This window comes from Falco biarmicus, chromosome 6, assembly GCF_023638135.1.
Source record: "Falco biarmicus isolate bFalBia1 chromosome 6, bFalBia1.pri, whole genome shotgun sequence".
In the NCBI taxonomy this organism is placed as follows: Eukaryota; Metazoa; Chordata; class Aves; order Falconiformes; family Falconidae; genus Falco; species Falco biarmicus.
The window spans coordinates 1,345,781-1,366,323 of NC_079293.1; the positions used below are offsets into that span (position 1 = coordinate 1,345,781).

The window sequence follows — 20,543 nt, forward strand, 5'->3', positions numbered from 1 at the left end:
TGGAAGTAGGCGTGGCAACATTAAACTCCAGTGAAGTATACACCATTAAGATTTGTGCATACATATAATAACTAATGCTTTCAAATAGTTAAGAAAGAAAGAAGGAATTTCAGTCTTGGATCGCATAAACTAGTATCTGGAGAGGAATGATCCACTGAGAAGCAGCATTTTGATTTTTTCTGATTGCTTGGGTTGTCAGTAGGGCCACTGTTGAAATTACGATTTCTTTCATCAGCTCAAGTAAACTTCAAGGAAGAGAATTTTGAAATGCTGGAATTACTTTGAGTGCATTTTAGTAGTTTGTGTGCGACCTAATACTTCTCTGGAAAGGATAACTAAGGGTGCTGTTGTCTGTCAAGTTTAATCAATGCATTGTGTTTAAATTGTAGTTTAAATCAGATTAAAGACTTCACGAACATCTTCTACAGACAGAATTAATTGTCATGAAGGTTTTTTGTTTCTTTTTTTCTTCTTTAAATGAATGGAATGTTGGTATGTTACAGTGCATTTGATCATAGATGTCCATAATGCTCACTGTTGGGCAAAATGTACGCCCATCTTCATGTGTCTTAGTACAGTATCCAGGATTTGCTGAAGAAATGTTAAATATAAATAAGTGTGTGCATTTCTAATCGCAGGTCTTTCCCCCATCATGGCATTTTCTACACCTCCACTTGGATATTAAGTGGCTAGTACTGGAAGTTCTTCATGTACTAGGTGAAAAAATGATGAGTAAGTGTGCAAAGTTTTTTTTTTTTTTCCCTTGGAACTTATTCTTGTATATATGACTTGCCTAGACTTCTCATCTTAATTTGTCCAGAATCATTTACTACTTTTAGTAGCTTTTAAGCATGGCTATATTTAATGGGGTAAAGTGAAATGTGGTGGCTGGTTCTTTGAATCTTTGTGTGGCTCAAATTAAATGAAATAGTATTAGGAATTTGTTCTATCAAAACCTGACCAGGATTACAAAGTTTGTTCTCAATTGATGTTTACAGCGTATTACATGTTTAAAAACAATGCACTTTTTGACATTGCAAATGAAAATGCATTTGCAGAGATCCAGGATACATAATAGTGAACAGCAGTTTGATGAATACAATGTAGGAAAAGTATCCAAGGATGGACCAGGATTAAGAATCTTAGAGTGGAGAATTTGTATGGTTACCCATGTGCAATACTGGGCAAAAGAAGCCTCAGTCCGAGGAGCTTGTAAAAGTACAGCAAGAAAAGGGCAAGGCAATACCTTTTTTCTCTCTCTCTTTTTTTTTTTTTTTAAAGACTTTGAAAGGGCAAAAAGTAGATTGATAAGACTAAGATAAAAAAGGTCATAGAAGGCAGCTGAAGAACCCAACTTCTAAGTAGATCAGTTTGCTGAGGAAGAATTGTTAGAATACAGAAAAGAACTTAATTTGCTTTGTGAGAATTGTATCTGTTGTTCATGTCCACACTAGCAAAATAAATCACAAAAATGTATTTTCTTCTATAATAATGGTGTCTCCACAACCAAACATTCACCATCCCCACCCTGTTATTATAAATTATCAATATAAGTTCCATGTAGGAATTCCAACAGTTGGAATAACATAGAGGTCTAGAAAGAATGCACTGCATATTTAGCCTGGGTAACTGGTACTGTGTCTAAACTCTTGGATTAACTTTCACCTGCTCCAAGTGCTGTCACAACACCGATTCCCTCAGGTTAATGCATCTTCACTGTTTCTGTATATCATTGCTACTGGATAATGTGTGGGTTGGCTGTTCTATAATTCTAAGTTTCTTCTATGATCCATTGTGGGATAACCTGTTTTCCTTTTTGGAGCCTTTTGAAGAAAGGATGAGAAAACTGTTGGAGGCAATTTATTGTCCAGAATTCTATATTTATTTTAGGTAAAGTTCTGAGTAATAATGCAGTAATCCATTTTTATAGGAGGAAAGCTCTTGCTTTGTATCTCTGTGTATATTATTTTGTCTTGTATTCTTATGTGCCTTGTAGAATTTCTTAGGATCTCGTGTCGTTCTGTAAAGTATGCCGAGTAGAAACTTCACACTGGTGAGACCAGTGGCAGGATAAATGGGTTCAGGGCTTCACCCTGCATTTCCAAGAATAAAATACAGGCTCGTTCTACATATCTTCTGTTCCACTGATGTCAAGGGAGTTGTACTGTTGAAAAGCTTGTAGGATAAGATCTTACAGCCTCTTAACTTCACCATTTTATCTGTCTTAATGTCTACAAATGCTCAAGTTGGAATATGATCATGCCAGCTTTTTACATCAACACATACAAAGGAAAGTGTTAGACCTCTCCAGAATTGTTTGTCATCAAGTTGCCTATCTGCAAAACGTGTCATGATTTCAGAACATGCGCACTGGCATGTGATAAAGAGGAACTTGCAGATAAATAAATCTTTATTCCACTGCAAAAACTGTGCCAATAAAAGCCTGTGAAGTGCCAAACTATTTTACTGTCAACCAGAATAATACCAGACTTCAGTATAATAATAAAGGGTGCATGAACTTTCCCAAATGAGTCTGTAAATTACAATTGCATACAGCTCAACAAACAGTTCTAAAATACATAGAATAGAATAGAAATTACTGTCTTGTATTCCTACAGACAAATCCAGGACTAAATAGGTCTAATTTTCTTTTCTTTTTTAGGACAAGTTGTATATGCTAACCATTTCATAAATCTAACTGGAGAGAATTTAACAAGTGTCAGTTTATTTGAAGCACACTGTGGAAATCTCATATCTGATTTAATAAGCTTATCCATCAACAAGTTTATAAAGGTAACTTTTTTCTTTATATAGGACACAGGCAGTTAGGTGCTGTGTATTGGGAACCATATGAATTAGATACTGCACCAGTGCATAGATGACTTCTTACTACGAAGTTTTAAATGTTATGTGTGGTTTGTATCTCCATGTTTTAAAAAGTGTTATTTGTTAGGAGCTAAAATTGTGTTATATTTATTCATGACCATCTGGCAGTTGAATGAGAGAGTAATATTGAAATGCACTGTGTACAGAGCAGAAGTGAATGCCACATTTCCTAAGTTCAGTGTTCCAGGTTTAATGCCAAACATGGCACGGTCTAAAAGGTTTAGAACTATAGATACAAAAAAAAAAATAATCTTTTCATACTCTCTTCAACAGGAACAAAAAGAGAGTAACTGTAATCCTGGCAGTAAGCTAACTGGACATTTACAGAATGTCATATTCAGTTGATTGTTGCACTGTTCCTATTTCCACAACCTCATATTTCTGGTACAGCAGTTCTACATTTGTCAAGGGAAAACTTGTCCTCTTTTCTTTTTTCTTTTCTTCTACAGCTGCAGTGTTTTTCTCACTTTGTTTTGAGCCCTCCAAAGCTAGAAAGTCATAACAGCATCATATAGCAGCTAGTAAAAGAGCTGTGTAATCTTCTTTGGCTGTGTCATTGTGAAACCTGCTTTAGATCGGCATGTGTGATCCACGAGTGCAGGACTGAATTCTCAGAAAAAGTAGCAGTGACCACTGTATAATATGTGTTTTCCTAGTACAGAGACATGAAAAATGGAGTCCCCCTTCTTTCATATCTCTATTGCTGGGGCCAGGGGGAATGACTGTACTAGCATTTGATAACTTCTTTTAAATGATCCTTCCATACAGTCCTCTGTTACCTTTTAAAAGTCAGTTTTGATCTATTAAATTATCAGATAATACTGCAACCTCCTCCCCCATCAAAAGGCAAATAGATGAGAGTTAAAGGGATTTTGTTAAAGGAAGATTCACATAGTATCTGTTGACCATTGTGCTTGATAATAGGCTTTGAACTGTCAGATGTTAAAATGACAGATTCACCCTACTTCCACAGAGACATATTACAAAGAGAAGATTGTTTTACCACCACTTTTTCTTCAGCTTTCCCTAGGCTTGGGCCGCACAGCTTGAACTAGTTCTATTTGAGATTCATTTCTGAAGTGGAGCTTGCACTTCAGCTGGATAACGTCTCTTCAGATGGTGCCTCCTCTAGTGTATATTCATTGCTATAATCCAGTAGTGGAAGTAGCATCCCTCAAAACTGTTGAAAACACAACTGATACACATAATAGATGACACTGCCAGCTCATCACTAAAGCATGTTATTAAGATTTTGGCTGTGATTATTGAGAAGTGCAACTCTTAACATTTGTGGCTATCCTTGGAAGAAGAGACATAAACTTTAATCCTCCAGACTCATATTTTCAGATCTGTTTCTTGGGCAGCTCTGGCATCAAGACACTTGACTTGGATCGTGTACTGAGTGGATTGTGTAGTGAGCCCATTGTGCTCTGAGATACGTTTGGTGGAGAAATATATATCCTTGGATATCTTCTTCCTATTTTCAGAAGCCACATCTCTGACACCAGAGCTCTGTTGTCTAAACAGTAGCCACAATTTGAAGTTACAACCACTCTTACCAAGAGACTGAACTCAGGATGTTGCAGTGTTCTTATACAGAGAGAAAAAAAAAATTGTGTGTCACACTTACAAATACGTATAAGTTAGTACTTCTAAGTAAGTGGTTGGTATTTAAACCTGATTAGGAGCTGTGTGAAAACAGCAGTTGTATTATTCTAAAGGTAAAGTCTGTATCCGTACAGAGTGTTACACAGATTTGAAACTATTGGTGATACACTTCTTCTTCTAACTGTTACTGTGTTTTTTAGTCATTCACTCCTATTTCTGTAATGTCTCTTCAATACTACTACTGCTGTCACTGGCATTGCGTATTTTGATTTAATTTTTAATTTACACCATTAGGTTTCCAAATTCAGAAGTGATTTGAAGTACCAGTGTGATTTGAGAATATTTGTGCATGAATGGAGCAGGAAGAGCATGAGGATATAAAAGTACAGGATTCATCTCATCAGATCTAGGTGTCTAGGAGTCAGTTGGCTAAACTAGTCATCCCAGTTCTTTTTCTTGTCAGGGAAGGATAGCAACTGTTCTCTTTCCTGCAGTGAGTAAGATGAATTAGTCTCTCTGGGTGCCTGTTCCCCTCTGTTTGCTTTAGAGGGGTGTAAGCTGATTTATTCAAACTTGTGCTACTAATTCTTTAGGAATAAATTGAGTATGAGCCGCTTTATCTTGCTGCTTCTCTTTCTACATTTCTACCATTGTGTCCTTCTGATATAAATGTGCTGAATTATGCTAGTTAAGCAAAGCTTTTCTCACCATTTTTACCACCTCTGAGTACAGTTCAGTGCATTCATAGGTCCTAAGAGTAAATTAAGTTTTGTCTATACTATGATTATTTCAAGTACAGTACTAATAGGTCTTAAACATTAAAGCTTACAGAGAATGTTTATGTATTTAGCACTTCCTTTTGCTGTTTTGCTTATTTTGTTTCACAATTCAGGAAATGTAAAACTGAAAGATGAATCACAAGAAAACTATTTGAAATGCATCAGTCTGAGTGAATTTTGTTAAATATGGAATAGTAATCAAATAACGTATGTGACTTGAAAGATGCTGTTTTCTGCATATTAAAAGAATGCCTTGCAGTAAATTTACCGAAAAGCAGATTTTGTGAAATGTTGTGGGAACATTAACATCCTCATGCCAACAAAAACATATTCTTCTAGCATTATGCCTAGTCATTAAGGATTTTTCAGTTAAAAATAACAACAATAATAGCTATTAAATCATTTGAAATCTTTTTCTTGTCTTCCCAAGAACATCAAGAAAATGTAATCAGTCATTTTCTCTTTTCCTTACTGTCAGACAGTGAATCAGTATTTATTGCAATTCCTTTTCATTTAGGCCTCAGAATCCCATTTTCATTTGATTAAATAATGTTTGAAAGTGGCTCAGAAGAAACTAAGAAATAACACAACTTGTAACTTATGCAGAATTAGGAAACAGTCTTTATAGTATGAGAGAGATATTTTGGATGTTAATGAAATAATGCACTTTCAGCATGTAATTGTAGCTATATTTAACTGCAAAAAAACCCGAACAGCCAAAACCAGAGGAAATACTTGTACATAAAATGCAATTTAAAAAATAACACTTTGAATAATTGTATTGCATATTCTCTTTCAGGTGAGACCTTCTGAGGCTCTTACTAGTCACCATTATCCCTGTACCTGCGTTAAAGAATTATGGATTCTACTTATTCAGCTGCTGGACCACAGAAATAAGGGCCCTCACACAGAGGTAGTGGAAGAATACTGTTATATATGCATGCATGTTACATATGCAGTATAGTTGCCAAATGTTCCTAGATCGCCATGAATGCACTACTTCACATCTCTGATGATAGAACTGAACTTCATATTTGCTTTATGCTGCTAACTGTGATGCTTTAGGCTGCCGTCTTGAATGTGCATCAGGTCCTGACTCTTTGCAGTGTACTGTTTGGTTATGACCTAGGGCACTGATAAGTAGTGCTCCTTGTGCTAAGAAAAGCAAAGGAAAGGAACAGGCTGTGAAAGTTTTCTGGTAGAACAAGAGAAACCATCTTTATCCATTTAAAAAAAAAATATATTATTTGCAATTTTTGTGTGATGTCATGCAACGATTCATCTCCAGGCATTAGAAACACAGGTACAGTCAGACCAGTGATCCATCTAGCCCATGTTTCTGTCTTTGATACCCATACTTAAACTACCTGTACAAGAACAACCTGTTTTTTGTTTTTGAATCTTGTAGTTGCTGACTTCTTTTGATGCCCTCTTATACTTTTATTGGAAGAGCCAATCACTAGTTGATCTTCTTCCTTAGACCAATATGACTTTATATGTATCTTCAGGTTTTTTCTGCCTTTTCTAGGCTGAAGAGTCTTACTATATTCAGTCATTCTTTTTACAGGTGCATTCTCTACCTGTGGTCATCTTTGTCACCCTTCTTTGAACCTTTTTCCATACTACTACATCCTATTTTGAATGGTAGAGTACCAGGATTGCATTAAGTATTCCAAGTATAGATTAGGTGGCCACATGATTTTGTACATTGCATAATGATGTTTTTTCTATGTAGTTCTTTTCCTTTGCTAATGTTTTCTGGTATTTTGCTTTTTCTTTCTTGACTTGTGGTTGGAATTGAGCTGATGTTTCTCTGAATTAATATGAAGAAGCGTCAACATCCTTTGAAAGTTTTCTGAAATAATTTTTATAAAAAATGAAGTTGCCATTTGCACAATGAGTACTGTTCACTTTTTATAGAATCAAGTACTTCACAGTAGAGTGTTTGTATTGATAGCTATTTACTCATTAATGATATGAGATGTAAAGGTGGGCAACCCAAGTGAAAATTTATTATTGTTAAGTATTTGCACTAGCATTTTGAAGCATAAATTAGGATCAGAGCTCAGCTAAGGTGAGTGAGATAGAAGTGCAAAGAAGTCCCAGAGAGTTTCTGTATAGTTAGGGAGGATAGGCACAGGCTGTAAGAAGTAGTGTTATGGTATAGACAGGGATCTGAGCCAAAGAGAATTAATCAGTTTGTCAGTGCTGGAACAGATTTGGAACAAAACAGGGAATTTCAGCCTCAGTTTGCTGTCTTTCAGACTGATTCTCTACCATCTACTACTACTTTTTTTTGTTGAGGCTAGTCTGGCACTAAAAGTTTTTCAAAAATGTGTTATAAAAAGTCTTTATTAAAGAACTTGAAACTCTCTCATGTGAGTGCACCATCCCATCTGCATATCATCATTCCATCAGCTTGTAATTTTGCCTGTGAAATGTCACACCATGTTCTTCCTCGTAAGCAAAGCTTGTCCTTTCATATTACTTTCTACTGGCGTTTGAGAAAGGACATAAAGTAGCTCCAGGTTTTCTCTGGTAATATGGAGATGACTGTCAGTTTTCTTGTTCTATGTAAAAGCAAATTAACTAACAGGACAGTATCGTAGAGAAAATTGTTAACATAGGCTTTGTTATTCAACACAGTTCAAATTTACTTTTGCATTTTCTACAGTGTTTCTGGAGCTTGGTGAACAAAACTCTAAAGAATACCTTTGAAAGGCCAAGTAGTTCTAAAAGGATGTCTGTTTTTGAAACAATTCAGTGTAAAGATCCATTGAGTTTTAGCTGGTGGATTATTAGTCATCTGGCATCACTCTACCAGTTTGATCGTAATGGAAATCTAGATGAAAAGGTGGGTATGCTTTTTTTCTAAGTACCTAAAAGTTATAATTTATTTAGATTTCTAACTTTGCTGTGTTGTTTTTGTTGACAGAAAACAATTAATATTATAATACAGGAGTTTTCACACTCCTTAAAAAAAGGTCCTTTAAGGTTGGTGGTGTTAAGGTGTGCTTTGTACAGGTCAGTAAACATTCCAGGAGCCCCTGATGTATGCATGTTTTATACCTGTTGTATTAAGTAGATTTGTGTATTAAGGAAATTTGAAATATCCCAACTAGATAGTAGCACATATATTTAATGATGTAGCATATGTTTTAAGACTGTCTGCCTGCAGCAAAAATGCTTCACTGGGTTTGTTGTTTTAGGAACTGAACACATTAAATTGTACCGTATGAAATATAAACCTCAAACATTGACTGTGTAATTGTTAATGTCACTTTTTTTTTTTTCTAAAAGTGGTAGCTCTGCTGTGGCTATATTTCAATCTCATTGCATTCCCTTTGCATCACAGCAATGGCATGATGAGGTACATAAGTATTTGTTTATACAGCTTCATTTTCTTGAATACCATTTCATCGGTGTGGTACCAATGCCTGTCTGTCTAATAACGGTTGAATTTGAGCTTTAGTTTTGGAAGTTCTGGCAATAGGTAACAAGGCATTGACATTTAGAAGATGGCCTTAGATTTTCCTACTGGCTAGAGTAGGCTAGTTCTTAATTAATCAGGTTCTTGTCTGAATCTCCTTGTGAGGGACTTGAAGTTACTGTGCATTCTGTAAGGGACCTAGATGAGACCTGCACATGTCATTCCTACACCTGTAAGATGTATGTAGGGCCATACTTGGTACTGATACATCAAGTTACTTCATGGACCTCACTGTGGTTTTCTGCAGTTCTGGGGTCTTGGAAACCCTGACCTTTCTTTCAGTTTCTTACTCTGAAATTCATCCTGTCTAGTTTTAAGTTCCTAGTCATTGATTGGAAAGGAAATAGGCACTTGCTGAGGCAAATCATCCATTTTCAGAGCTATGAAAGCTGCCAATTTTTCTGAAGTGACTATAGAGGGAGCTGACTAGAAGCCAAAGAGATAGCTGAAGACCCAGAAATCTAGGTTTGGGTTTGTGGTTTTTTGGGGTTTTTTTAGTTTGATAATGTTATTGGCACTAGGGAGAACTTGGTCATGCCATCTTCTGTTGTCTGGCCTCTGTTCTTTTATCTTTTGCCTCATTATAGTTGTATTTGGTGATTGTATTTTTGTTTGGGGTTTTTCTTGGCTTGGTGGGTTTTATTGTATTTTTTGGTTTTGTTTTGTGGGTTTTTTTTAACCTTTCAGATGGATTGCTTATATTCCCTAAAACTGGAAAGGTCATATCCTTTTTCTGTTAACATCTTTACCATGATCTTTACCATGATTTCCCATCCTGCCTTAGGATGAAATGTTAAAACCTTGAAACTGTTTGTGAACTGCAGATCTGTAAAGAGAGAAGAGTGTGATCACATCAGTTGATCAATTTGTTTTGATAACTTAAAATCCCCTCACCTTCATCTTTAGATCTTTAAAAGCATTAGTATATAAAGAGAAAAGGAATGAAAAATGCTCAAGTTCTGTGAAGGCTTTTAATCCTAAGTGAAGTTAGACTTTCTAATAAAAGAATTGCTTTCATTGATTTTTATCTTGCAAATCCCCTGATCTGTTAAAAAAAAAAAATAGGGAAGGCGTGGTAACTCGGTAACTATATACTTAATTGAAAAACTCACGATCATTTCTGGTGACTGGAGGACTTGATGAATGTAGGATGCTTATGCTGCTTGTGGGTTGACAGATCCTTTAGGATCCCATGGCAGGCTGCTCATTTTCATGTGTTTCAGTCTTTTCTAATAATACCATGGCAAAATGAAGCAACTTCTTACACGTTCATACAGTGTAGAATTACAGACCACATCTGATTGTAGCACTGAAGGTTGTCTCAAGCTTCCCTTCCTTTTGCCCTAGTACTATGGTAGTGGGAGAGGACCGCAGTCCACAGTGTATTTGAGGGACGTTGGGAAGACAGAATTACTATGCTCTCTGCTTATTAGAGGGAATTAGATGGAGAGAAAAGGTTATTTCCAGGTTGAATATAGAAACCAGTGTGAAGCAGATGTTTATCCAGGGCTTTTTGTATTTTATGCCCAAATCAAAATGCAGTGATACTCTATACTTCGGCCATTGGATTTTTTTGATGTCTCTCATATATACTATGCATTTAGCATCATGAGAGATTATTTTTTTGCCACAAGCACTATATAATTTAAATAAGCCAAACAGATGTAGAATGGAAAAAAATAATTCCTGTTGTTCTTATTTTAAAGTAGGAATCTGAGACACAGTGACAGAAATTAACTTGCCCAACATTAAATAATATTTTTTCCTTAGGGCCCGTGTGGGAGAAAAGAATTTCCAAGTCTCAATTTGTATTTTTTTTTTCACGTGAGACTATCCTGTGCATGTTCCTCTTGTTGTTTCCAGTAGTCTCTGTGTTTGAACTGTTAGCTCTGCTTCGCACTTGTCTGAGTGTGGCTGTGAGTTTGTCCAGGGATCCCTGTTCACTTAAGTGCTGTGGGTGCTTACAGAAAACCCATCCATAACAACAGTGTCTTTTCACACACCACAAGAATGTAATCTGTCATAGGTAGTTGTTGGTAACCATTCCTTTAGGTTCTCCCCCTAGCCCCAAAGTACAGCATCAAACATTCTTTGACCACTGTAAGACAAAATAGTCTGTGATACAAATTTGTGAAGTCAGTGGAATTACATCAGGCCTCAGTGTAGTCTTGTTTTGTTGTTAAACATCTGATGCGATAGCTTCATGACACATGCTTTCTTTTAATTAACTGTGATCAGAGGTGGGAGGGTGATGTGTCATAATGATGGTTATTCATGTGCTCTGTAGCAAAAATTGCCTCTAAGCCTATGTCATCTGTGGAAGATTTTCAATTTTTTAATGTGGTCTGCATGGCCTTGAGGTTATTATGAAAGCTTTCAAAATTCTAAATTAGGTTTCAGACTTGCTTCTTTTTATTTTTTCCCCTTTAGCTCATATAACGTAATTTCAAATATGCAATGAGTCAGGTGTGTTGAATATATACTTCATACACATGGAACCATTTTTTTAAACTAGAAAATTTTGACCAGGTTTCTTAGTCACTGGGATGTACAGTGCATGTCTCCTTTCCATAACCTTCCACTCGGGTCCCACTTCACTCTTCTGAAAAGCAGGATTTGTACATTTAAAAACCAAATAGGACCTGATGAGAAAATTTGCTACTTCTGAACATTGCAGGGGTCAATTTCAATATACTTTGGGCTAGGGAAATATAGGCAGAGTTACTTGGGGCTAAGAATTCTTGCCTTTTAATAGAATAAGCTGAAATGACTATGTGGCGAGATATGCAAACGTGGACTTCCAGCTGAGAAGCCTCGTATGGCTCTTCCGGGTAGTCAGCTGTTAGTCCTTGTAAAAGATTCTTCCTGTGAACCCAGAGGGTCTCAGCTTAAGTTTTTGGTTTTAGCAGCACTTGCATGTAAGGTGCACTATGCACTGTAACGTGTCCAGGTTCTGTTGATTTTAGACTCTCTGGGGGTGGAGGGATGTTGTTGTAAGCCAGCAGGTTTGGAGTAAGAGCTGTAGATTCTACATATTCTCTGACGACAATGGGTTGCAAACAGTTGCCATGACATATTGCCAGGGTAGCAGGGAATGCAGTTAGGATGTAAATTTAGCGGGATATGAATGAAAAAAATCTGTTAAAAGATAGAAAAAATTGAGGCTTCAAAAAAAAAAAATAATGTGCAGCAAGTGGTTGTTGTCATTCTTGCCTGAGTTTGGCCTGAACCTGGATGTGCTCTTGTAGTCCAGTTCTACTTGATATTAGAAGTTTGTTCCAGATTACTCCAGGATCTTATAAGGTGATCTGTATACTGCAGACGAGCTGGAACTTTGGCTATAAACAACTTCTGTATAAATCGTGTGGGAGTGCTAAAAGCATGTTCCAAGCAGACTGATTCAGACATTCAGAGGTCTCATAGCCATTTAGCATGACTCTGGAATACCTACTCATCTGATAAATCTGGCTTTTGAGCAGTTGATTAGCTTTACTTGGAGTCTGCAGTAGGAACATGTCAATGTGTAGGTCTTCACATAACATTAATAAAATAAGATACAGCAGTCAAAAATCTGACGTAAATGCTAGCTAGAACTGTCTGGGAATGCTGATTATGTACTTCCTGGGTTTTACTCATTATTGACATATCCTGTGTTTTTTCCTAGCTATACAGGCCATTAATATCTGGCCAGCTCCTTACTGAATTGGCCAAAACAAGCCTTAATGTTTGGCCTGGGAAAAATGAGTTAGAAGTGTATTTTTGATTTAAAATGAAAAAACAAAGAAAAGGTGAGATTGTACCTTTTCCTTCTTCTTACCCCTTGTATCTTCCTTTTACAGAATGTTAAAGAAAAATTGTAAGACATACTGCAAAAATGCCTGAATATTTTGCTGCTTTACTAAAATTGAAGGTTGGGAGTGCAAATAAGCCAAAGCAGTTTAAATGGCATACTCTTTATTTTCAGCTCTTTATTTGTATTGGAGGCCTAAGTTTTAGGACAGATAGCAATTACATTCATAAAACAAAAAAGCTGTTTTCAGTGATGACTACAGTATACCGTCATGAAATGCCGTATATCTGGAAATTGCTTGTCTGCTTATTTTCATGTTATTATGTAATGATTCCTGTGAGGAATACAAATGCTATTTCATGCTGATAATCATTGTTTTTCAGAAACAGAAGGAATCCAATTGGAAATTTGTGGAAGAACTCCTTAAAAAATCCATTGATGCTCAAGTAAGTGTGTAAAAGGAAGAAATAATGAACAAGGAAAGTGTCAGGGATGCTTTCAGGAAAAGACAGTGCATGAAACAAAGTCCATCTAAATGTTTTTGGAATTCTAGTGTTTTTATCACAAGTAAATGAACATCCTTGATGTAGCTGAACTACGGCAGTATACGTTCTCTCCTTGTTAGCAGTTACTCTTGCTTTAAAGTGGTTGTGCTTTATGCTAAATTGTCAGATAAAGGAGAAAGATAATTATCCTGGAAGGGTGGGTATATGGCTACTCAGACAAGATGTATTCAGAATAAGAACTGGATGCTTAGAAAATGTAAACCAGATACTGAATTTGAGGATATCAAGTTGAGGAGACATGATGAGGGGGAGATAGTCAGTTACATTGAAAATCCAGCTATATCCTCATCACAGCGGGAAGGTGACTTGCCTTGCTGAGCAATTTGTCTTACAGGCTTGAATCAAACTCTTACTGATAAGGTTCTAGTTTCTGAGCATTCATTTCATACCTTATCATTTTTTCTTTCTGCAGAACTGTTAATGCAGTGCTTCATGGCCCAGAGGTCAGAATTGCTCTCATTTTAAAATGATTTTAAATATGCTGTTCATCATGTTTTTAAATATGTTACGTTGCAGCTCTATAATTTTTTTCTCAAGTTGCATGGTACAAATTGCAAATGCTGTATTAGCAACACCTATAAAAATTTCTGTAATTTGTATATGCTTAAGACAAGAATAAATATATTTTTTATTTGGTCTTAGATGAAATAAAAAAAAAAGTCCTGCAAAGTTCTGTTGTTGAAAGCAGAAGAGGAATCAGTTCTTTTTTTATTATTATTGCTGCCTTGCTCATGCAGTAGCCAACAGCTGTGGTTGAAGCTGGAGTATGGAACAATGATTGTTACAACTACAGCTTTTACAAAAAGATATTGTAGTTGATAGGGTAGTTGAAACAACAGGGTATTAAAAAGTTGAAACATCATGCTATACATAAACTAACATTTGCTTATATAGTTTTTCAGCTTAAAAGGTCAGCTCCTTGAATTAATTCAGAATGTATAACTGAATACACACACTGTGCATGTACATTAAAACTACAGTGATGACATCACTTATTGAGTACTTACTATTTTGTGAGATAAACAAGAGATTTAGATAAGAAGCATAAAAACTGTATTATTATTAGCCACCTTCTTATGTTGCATCTTCTGTATGTCAGCAACCTTAGAAACAGTAAGAGGACACTTGTGGTTAATATTTTTCTTCAAAATATTGGTCTTTTCTTGTGACTGTTTATTGTTTTGAAGAAAGATTACTCTGAATATACATGAAATACACAGCTTTTTGATGCTTCTGTTAACCAAGTGTTGAGCTGTAGACAGTTTAGAAAGGCAGCTAGATGGCCAGGTTCAGAAGATTTGAATGAGTCAATTATGATGCAGTAACATGAGGCACGTTACCTGTTTTAATTTCCAAAGGTCACCACTGTTGAAATTGAAATAAACCCTCATTTGCCAAGGGTATGTTTGCAACTATTTCCAACTGTCTAAAACCAATCTAGTTTATTTCCTTTTTATTTTTAATTTGTTCATTATTTTTTCTTGCATTATGGATTTACCTGCTAGTAGGAAATGCTCCTTGGAGAGCTTATGTGCATGCATGAGTGGATATAGGTACTTCTATTAGAAAATGCATCCCACTTCTATCCCTGCCCACTGGCCATCTTGACAGTGTCTAGGAAGGAGATTCTTTTACCAGTAGGTATGTCCATCTCATCATACAGATGTCCATCAGATCATACATTTATAAGGTAAATTGATAGTCTCTCTCCTACCAGTAACTGTTAACTTTTCTTCATGTGAGCTTCAATTTCTGTGTTGTGAAAAGATGATTAAATAGGCACTGTGCAGACACGGATTTTGAGGGTAGGGGAGGATCATGAAAGCAGAGAAAAGAATGGTCACCTTTGATGAATCAGCAGAAGCTGGAGTTAACTTAAACATCCTTAGGATGGCTAAGTATTGGGATGCAAAAATGACTAACCAGTGTTAAACTTGCAGCATTTTGGTGGTTTCGGTAAAACTGTTGAGTTTAGTGACCCTCAGCACACAGAGGGCAGCCCTTGTGGGGGGCGGAGAGCCTGATCCACCTTCATCTAGCGTATGCCTAATTTTGGGGGTGATAAAGACTTCTGAGGAAGGTGTCCCATGTCCAAGTGAAAGTGGCAGAGGGGTGCTGCAGTGCCCAGTCTCCAGGTAGGAACTCCTTCTTTATAAGGTTACAGTCAGCCTGCTTCTGAGCAAGGAATAAATGTGAACATGCTGTTAGGTTAGGGAGCCAATGGAGATAGGAATCAAAAATACTCTTTATTTGTGAGCTGTAAATAAAGACAGGAGGGCATGTGTAGAGTGCTGCTTCCTTGGATATATCCTTTCAGCTTCAGTTGACAGACTGGTAAGTTTCTCAGCCAGAACTGCTCTCTTTTTTTATAATTCTTGATGGATAGAGTTGAAGACAATTGCTTGTGTGAAAGATATCCCATCTGTGTCACAAAAAAGGGCATTTTGGGGGAAACTAGTTACATGAGGTATTCCCCACTTCTGTTGTAATTTGGGATTTCTGTTACTGGGTTAATGACAAAAGTAGAGCTGGTTTACAATTCTAGTTGTATTGCAAAATGAAAATTGTTGTGCTAGGAATAAAATATTTGTATATTAGGCAACACCAAACTGACTAAATTTATGGATTGTCAGTGTAAGATGTGTTTGTGTTTACAAAGTTTTATTGTAAGTGAGCATCAAAAGCATTTTTGTTTATAAGAACTAATAGCAGTCTGTCTTATTAGCTCCTACTCTCATTTTAGAAAATAAATGTTTCACGTTGTTTAATGACTGCCACAATTTTATACTTTCACTATATTTTTTGTTTAATTCTACTCTAAAAGAGATACAGAAGTATTGTTGGAGTTCTAGGAAACCAATTTTGTTACTGCAGTAGGAGGTCATAAGAGAAAAATGTTGTGTTTAGATAGTACTATAATTTTGATAGTATCTGGTGTTCCTCCCTTCTGCGATAAATTAAAAGCTGACTACCTCAAGAGTTCTGATAGTATTTCCAGCAGTGCAAGAGACCATTGCAGAGCAATGAGAGAATCCATTAATCCCAGGGTATTTGAAGTCTGGAGAACTCTTTCATATTAAATTTGAGATAAAGCCTTCAGTACTATCTGGGTTTCGGAAACTGTTCTAAAACTATTGTTGGACAGATACTGGTTGAAATTTGAAGCTGCTCGCAGTACCGTGTTTATTGGTGAATTAATTTAACTGGAGCATTGTTTTTGAATTAGGCCCTTAAGCATGCTTTGGGTTTGGCTTTTTTTTTTTTTACATCTTTCATCACTGCATAGATCTCTCTAGACAAATAGATATATTCAGCTGCAGTTTTTTGTTTTGTATCAACACTCTTGCTCATATTCATAAAAAATAGTAGTTGTTGAAAATGGCTGCGGTTCTGTCCCTTGTGTTGTTTTTTTTTTATAAGTTTATTTTGGGAAGACTACTGATTTAATAGTTATGTCATATATAAAACCAATATTTGAGGAGCACCTTTCATTTATAGGCATTTTTATTGTGTTTGAACTATTGTTCTGTACATTTTTTAATGAGTCTCTCTTGAAGAGTTTCTATTTCAGTGGGTTTTGCATGTTGTTATACATAATGTCTTGAATATATAATTTTCTAGGACGACTGAAAATGCCTTTTTAATTTTCAAGTTGTTCTAGAAATGCACCACTTTAGAAGCCATATGCTGTACATTAACTGTTCATGAGAAGAGAAAGCAGACATGATTAGAAGTTATTGTAGATGATTGGTATAATTGTTTACAATTTTCTGATAAAGTGTAGCAAATAATGTTTTCCACATGAATGTAGAGCCAGGTAGAGATAAGTTAATGAGTTATGCAACTCCTTTGTGTAGTACTGAAAACAGGAAAAATAATCAACTCTAAAGCATAATAAGCCGTCCGAAGCAGCGTTGTGGGTAAGAGCAGTAGTCCTGTTCTTGCAGTAGCAGCAGCAACAAACAAACTAACCCCCAAACAAACAAAACAAACCCAATAAAACCTAATGCTATCTTTTCCCATCAGCTGGTATCGGTGATTTTTTTTTTTTTTTTTTTAATTTAAGCATTTTCTGAGCTGGTTGAGCTTGGGACATAATTCAGAACCTAGCACTGTAATTGGAACTGGAAGGGATAATATTTATCTTCCCAGTATTTATCTGAGGCATAGTTTCCTTTTTTTTCTCTTCCTGGGGCTATGATTTTGCGTCATAAAACTCACCCTGTATCTTCTTTATTTTTCTTACCCTTATTATTCCTTTTTAGATTATTTTATGCTGTTAGAAATTCCAGGCCTGTATAATGTTTAAATGTATTTGAAAGCTAGGTCAGGGGTTTCTCTTGTCACAGAACAAGTTCACTAGTATCCCAGAGATGTTACTTACATGTATAAAAGTCTTTCTTTAAGACAACTACACACAAGCTGGTCCACTAAACCACTTTTATAGTCAGTGGAGACAACAAAGCCCTTCCAGGGCCTATCGTCCTATACTTCTCATCCTAAAGTAGATGTCTAAAATAGACTGGATTAAACACATTGATTTCAGTCTGAGCATGGAGCTCATAATATCCTAGCTCTGACGCAAGTCCAGTTTTGCTGACATCAAATGCTGGATGAGGGGAATGCCACTCTCAGTATCCCACAATTACAGCCTGGATGCATCACTGTGTTCACATTTGGCATTTCCTATTTTTGTTCCTATGAGGCGCCTTCTTTTTGTGTGCAAAATTTGGAACTGGTGAATATGAAAATTGTGTGGGACATTTTTTGTCTTTTTTTTATTATTATTATTACTCCACTGTTCAGAGACTTATTTGCCCTTGATTTAGAGTTGTCTGGGAAGTTAGCAGTATAGCCATGCTGCAGAAGTTTGAGAAGGAACATGATCAGAAAGAAAAAATCTTCCTGTTTGGAATATTAGAAAGATGAGGTCTCAGAAAGTTGCACCTTCCCTCTGTCTCGGTGGTGAATGAGCTTTCCTTTGAACCTGCATGACAGGAGGGCTGAGGTGTGCAGCTGACTCATGCATTCAGTATACCTGCTGTCCCGTTTACTGTTTTGTGAGGTTCTGTACCAAGCAGTCATGGTTCAAGTTAGGCTCACAGTATTGAGTTGGCAGTTTTCTTAAGGTGAGCGCCTGAAATGGCACATGATGAACTATAATATTGGCTGGGTTGCAGGATGCAGTTGTCAGCTTTTATCTTCTAGTTCATTGCTCATATTAGCAGATGCATTTACCCAACATTGTATCATTAAAAAAATTATATTAGGAAATTATTCTTAATATTCTGGTAGTATTGAGTTTATGTGTAAACAAGGTGATGCTCCCCTCCTACAATAAACTACTTATTCCCTTTTCAAGACTGGTGTGTTAGAGGAACATTTACGAATGCATCTTCAGTGCTGTTTGACTTTGTGTAGTTTCTGGGACTTGAACCTATCTATTGTCACCATACTCTGGGATTATTACAGCAAGAACCTGGTAAGTAGATGAATATATAAAAATGTAGAATTACTTGTGGACGGTCCTTGAATTTTAGCAATTAATTCTGATTCTTCTCTAGCCAGGCTTCATTGCTAAAATTTTGTAAAACTGACTAGTCAATGGCAGTATCCCTAAATTAGCTGTATTTATATTTAAGAAATCACGTTTAAATATATGTTATGGTCTGTTATATTATGTCACAATAGAATTAATTATAACATATTTTTAGTCTTATTTTTCATCAGGACTATGGATTTTAAGATCTTGTAAAAACACTTTGCACATTTGCACTCCTCATTATTGTTTTTTCAGTGGTGGTGGGAGCATACCCTTTTGTTTGTGTGAAGGATTGTATCTTACTGCCTTTGGAATATTAGGATTTATTGTTACTTATAATCTTCTCTGGTTTTATTTATTCTTTTAGAACAGTTGCTTTACTGTTCCTTGGCTTGGTCTGAAGGATCTGGCAAATATTAGTAAAACTTCTTTGTCAATGCTTGAGCTGGTGAAAAGGTGCTGTTGTGAACAGCAGATCCCTGCCCTGTACAAGTCCAGCAACAGTTACTTCATTTTTCTCAGCATTTTGGCACAGATGATGAAGGAAGCAGAGAACAGTGGCATGCATCCTTGGAAACAAATTAAAGGACGGTATGGCTGCTATTTAGTTTGTCTCATGTTGTAAGAGGTCCGGTCAGTCAGATAGCATGGCCCTTCTAGCCACATACCAAAGCAGGGTGGGGAAAGGGGTACTGTGCTCATGAGAAAGTAAATGGGATGAGGGATCCAGGGTGATTCATAATTTAAAGAAAGCAGTTGTTCCCTGAAGTTTCTGTTGCCAGCTGAGACAGGGTCCAAGAGCTGGGTCCAAGAATCACCTTGGCATCCATAGCCCCTGTGATGATTTACTTCATCCCACATGCCAGGAATTTGGTATACTGGCAACCTATGCAGTGATACAACCCTATTGCCAGACAGGTAACGTAATTAAAGCACAGAAATTCTGTTTGAGCTGCATGTAATCTGTGTTGTCCAAAAACATGCAGACTGGCTCTTGCTAGGCCTGCAATTTCATTTATATTTACATTTTTCTTTTTTATGGTTTCCAAAATTTCTCACAATATTTTTTTTTGTGAGGGTTTTAATTTTTCATGTAATTTGGAAACATACTAATTAAGACATATGGTCAGTCATTATATAAAAACCATAAAATATATATGCTCTAAAGCAAAATCCTGATGTTTTAGATGCTTACTGAATTCTTAAAACTTTTATTATAGTAATGAGATTGTACTGAGCCTTAAAAGTGCTAACTTTTAAAAATTTATTGGATATAGAAGACTTAGAATTAGTTTTGTTTTGGGGTTTTTATTTGATTTTAAAAAAATTTTATTAAGTACTAATAAAATTAATTAAAAATGTATTAAGTAATTTTAATTAGGCTGCTCTGTTTTTACTGAAAACAAATTATACTTACATTTTTGTGCTATTATAGCTTGTTACTTTCCCTAATTTAAGAGGGGGAGCAATAATACACAACACACACTGTGTCACTCTGCTCAACAGTATTCATCATTTCTACCTTGAATAAATCAATTACACAAGTAGCAAAATTTAACAGCCTACAGCTATGATTTTGGGATGAACTCTGTGTTCAGCAGCTAACCAAGCATTAATTGATGCATGAAGAACGTAAATGCCTGTCAGTAGTAATTTACTACTAAACAACATTAATTGGATTTGCTGTAATTTTTGGTGGCTAGATTTGATAACCTCAGCACCATTTCCAACTATTTTTCCAGGTGACAGAATAGGAAAGCAGCATTTATGGATGTTTAACTACTGTATGTTGAACCTACTTTAAATTAAAGGTGAAGGATATACCCAAGGTTTTAAACATACAAATCAAAAAGTTCAGCAAGCCATTTTCATCTTACTCCTG

The 20,543-nt window shown here is 36.1% G+C and overlaps 1 protein-coding gene across 4 annotated transcripts in view; it reads left to right on the plus strand.

Annotated features, from left to right (window-relative positions):
• The window catches only part of MMS22L (MMS22 like, DNA repair protein), a 92,700-nt gene that overhangs the window by 11,237 nt on the left and 60,920 nt on the right, over positions 1-20,543 (plus strand). For all 4 annotated transcript variants that reach the window (XM_056343858.1, XM_056343861.1, XM_056343860.1 and 1 more), the window contains 7 exons: positions 639-732; positions 2,663-2,793; positions 6,073-6,186; positions 7,948-8,127; positions 12,937-12,999; positions 18,482-18,601; positions 19,029-19,252. In XM_056343858.1, the coding sequence (XP_056199833.1) occupies positions 639-732; positions 2,663-2,793; positions 6,073-6,186; positions 7,948-8,127; positions 12,937-12,999; positions 18,482-18,601; positions 19,029-19,252 (926 nt within the window). The remainder of the gene's footprint in view (positions 1-638; positions 733-2,662; positions 2,794-6,072; positions 6,187-7,947; positions 8,128-12,936; positions 13,000-18,481; positions 18,602-19,028; positions 19,253-20,543) is intronic.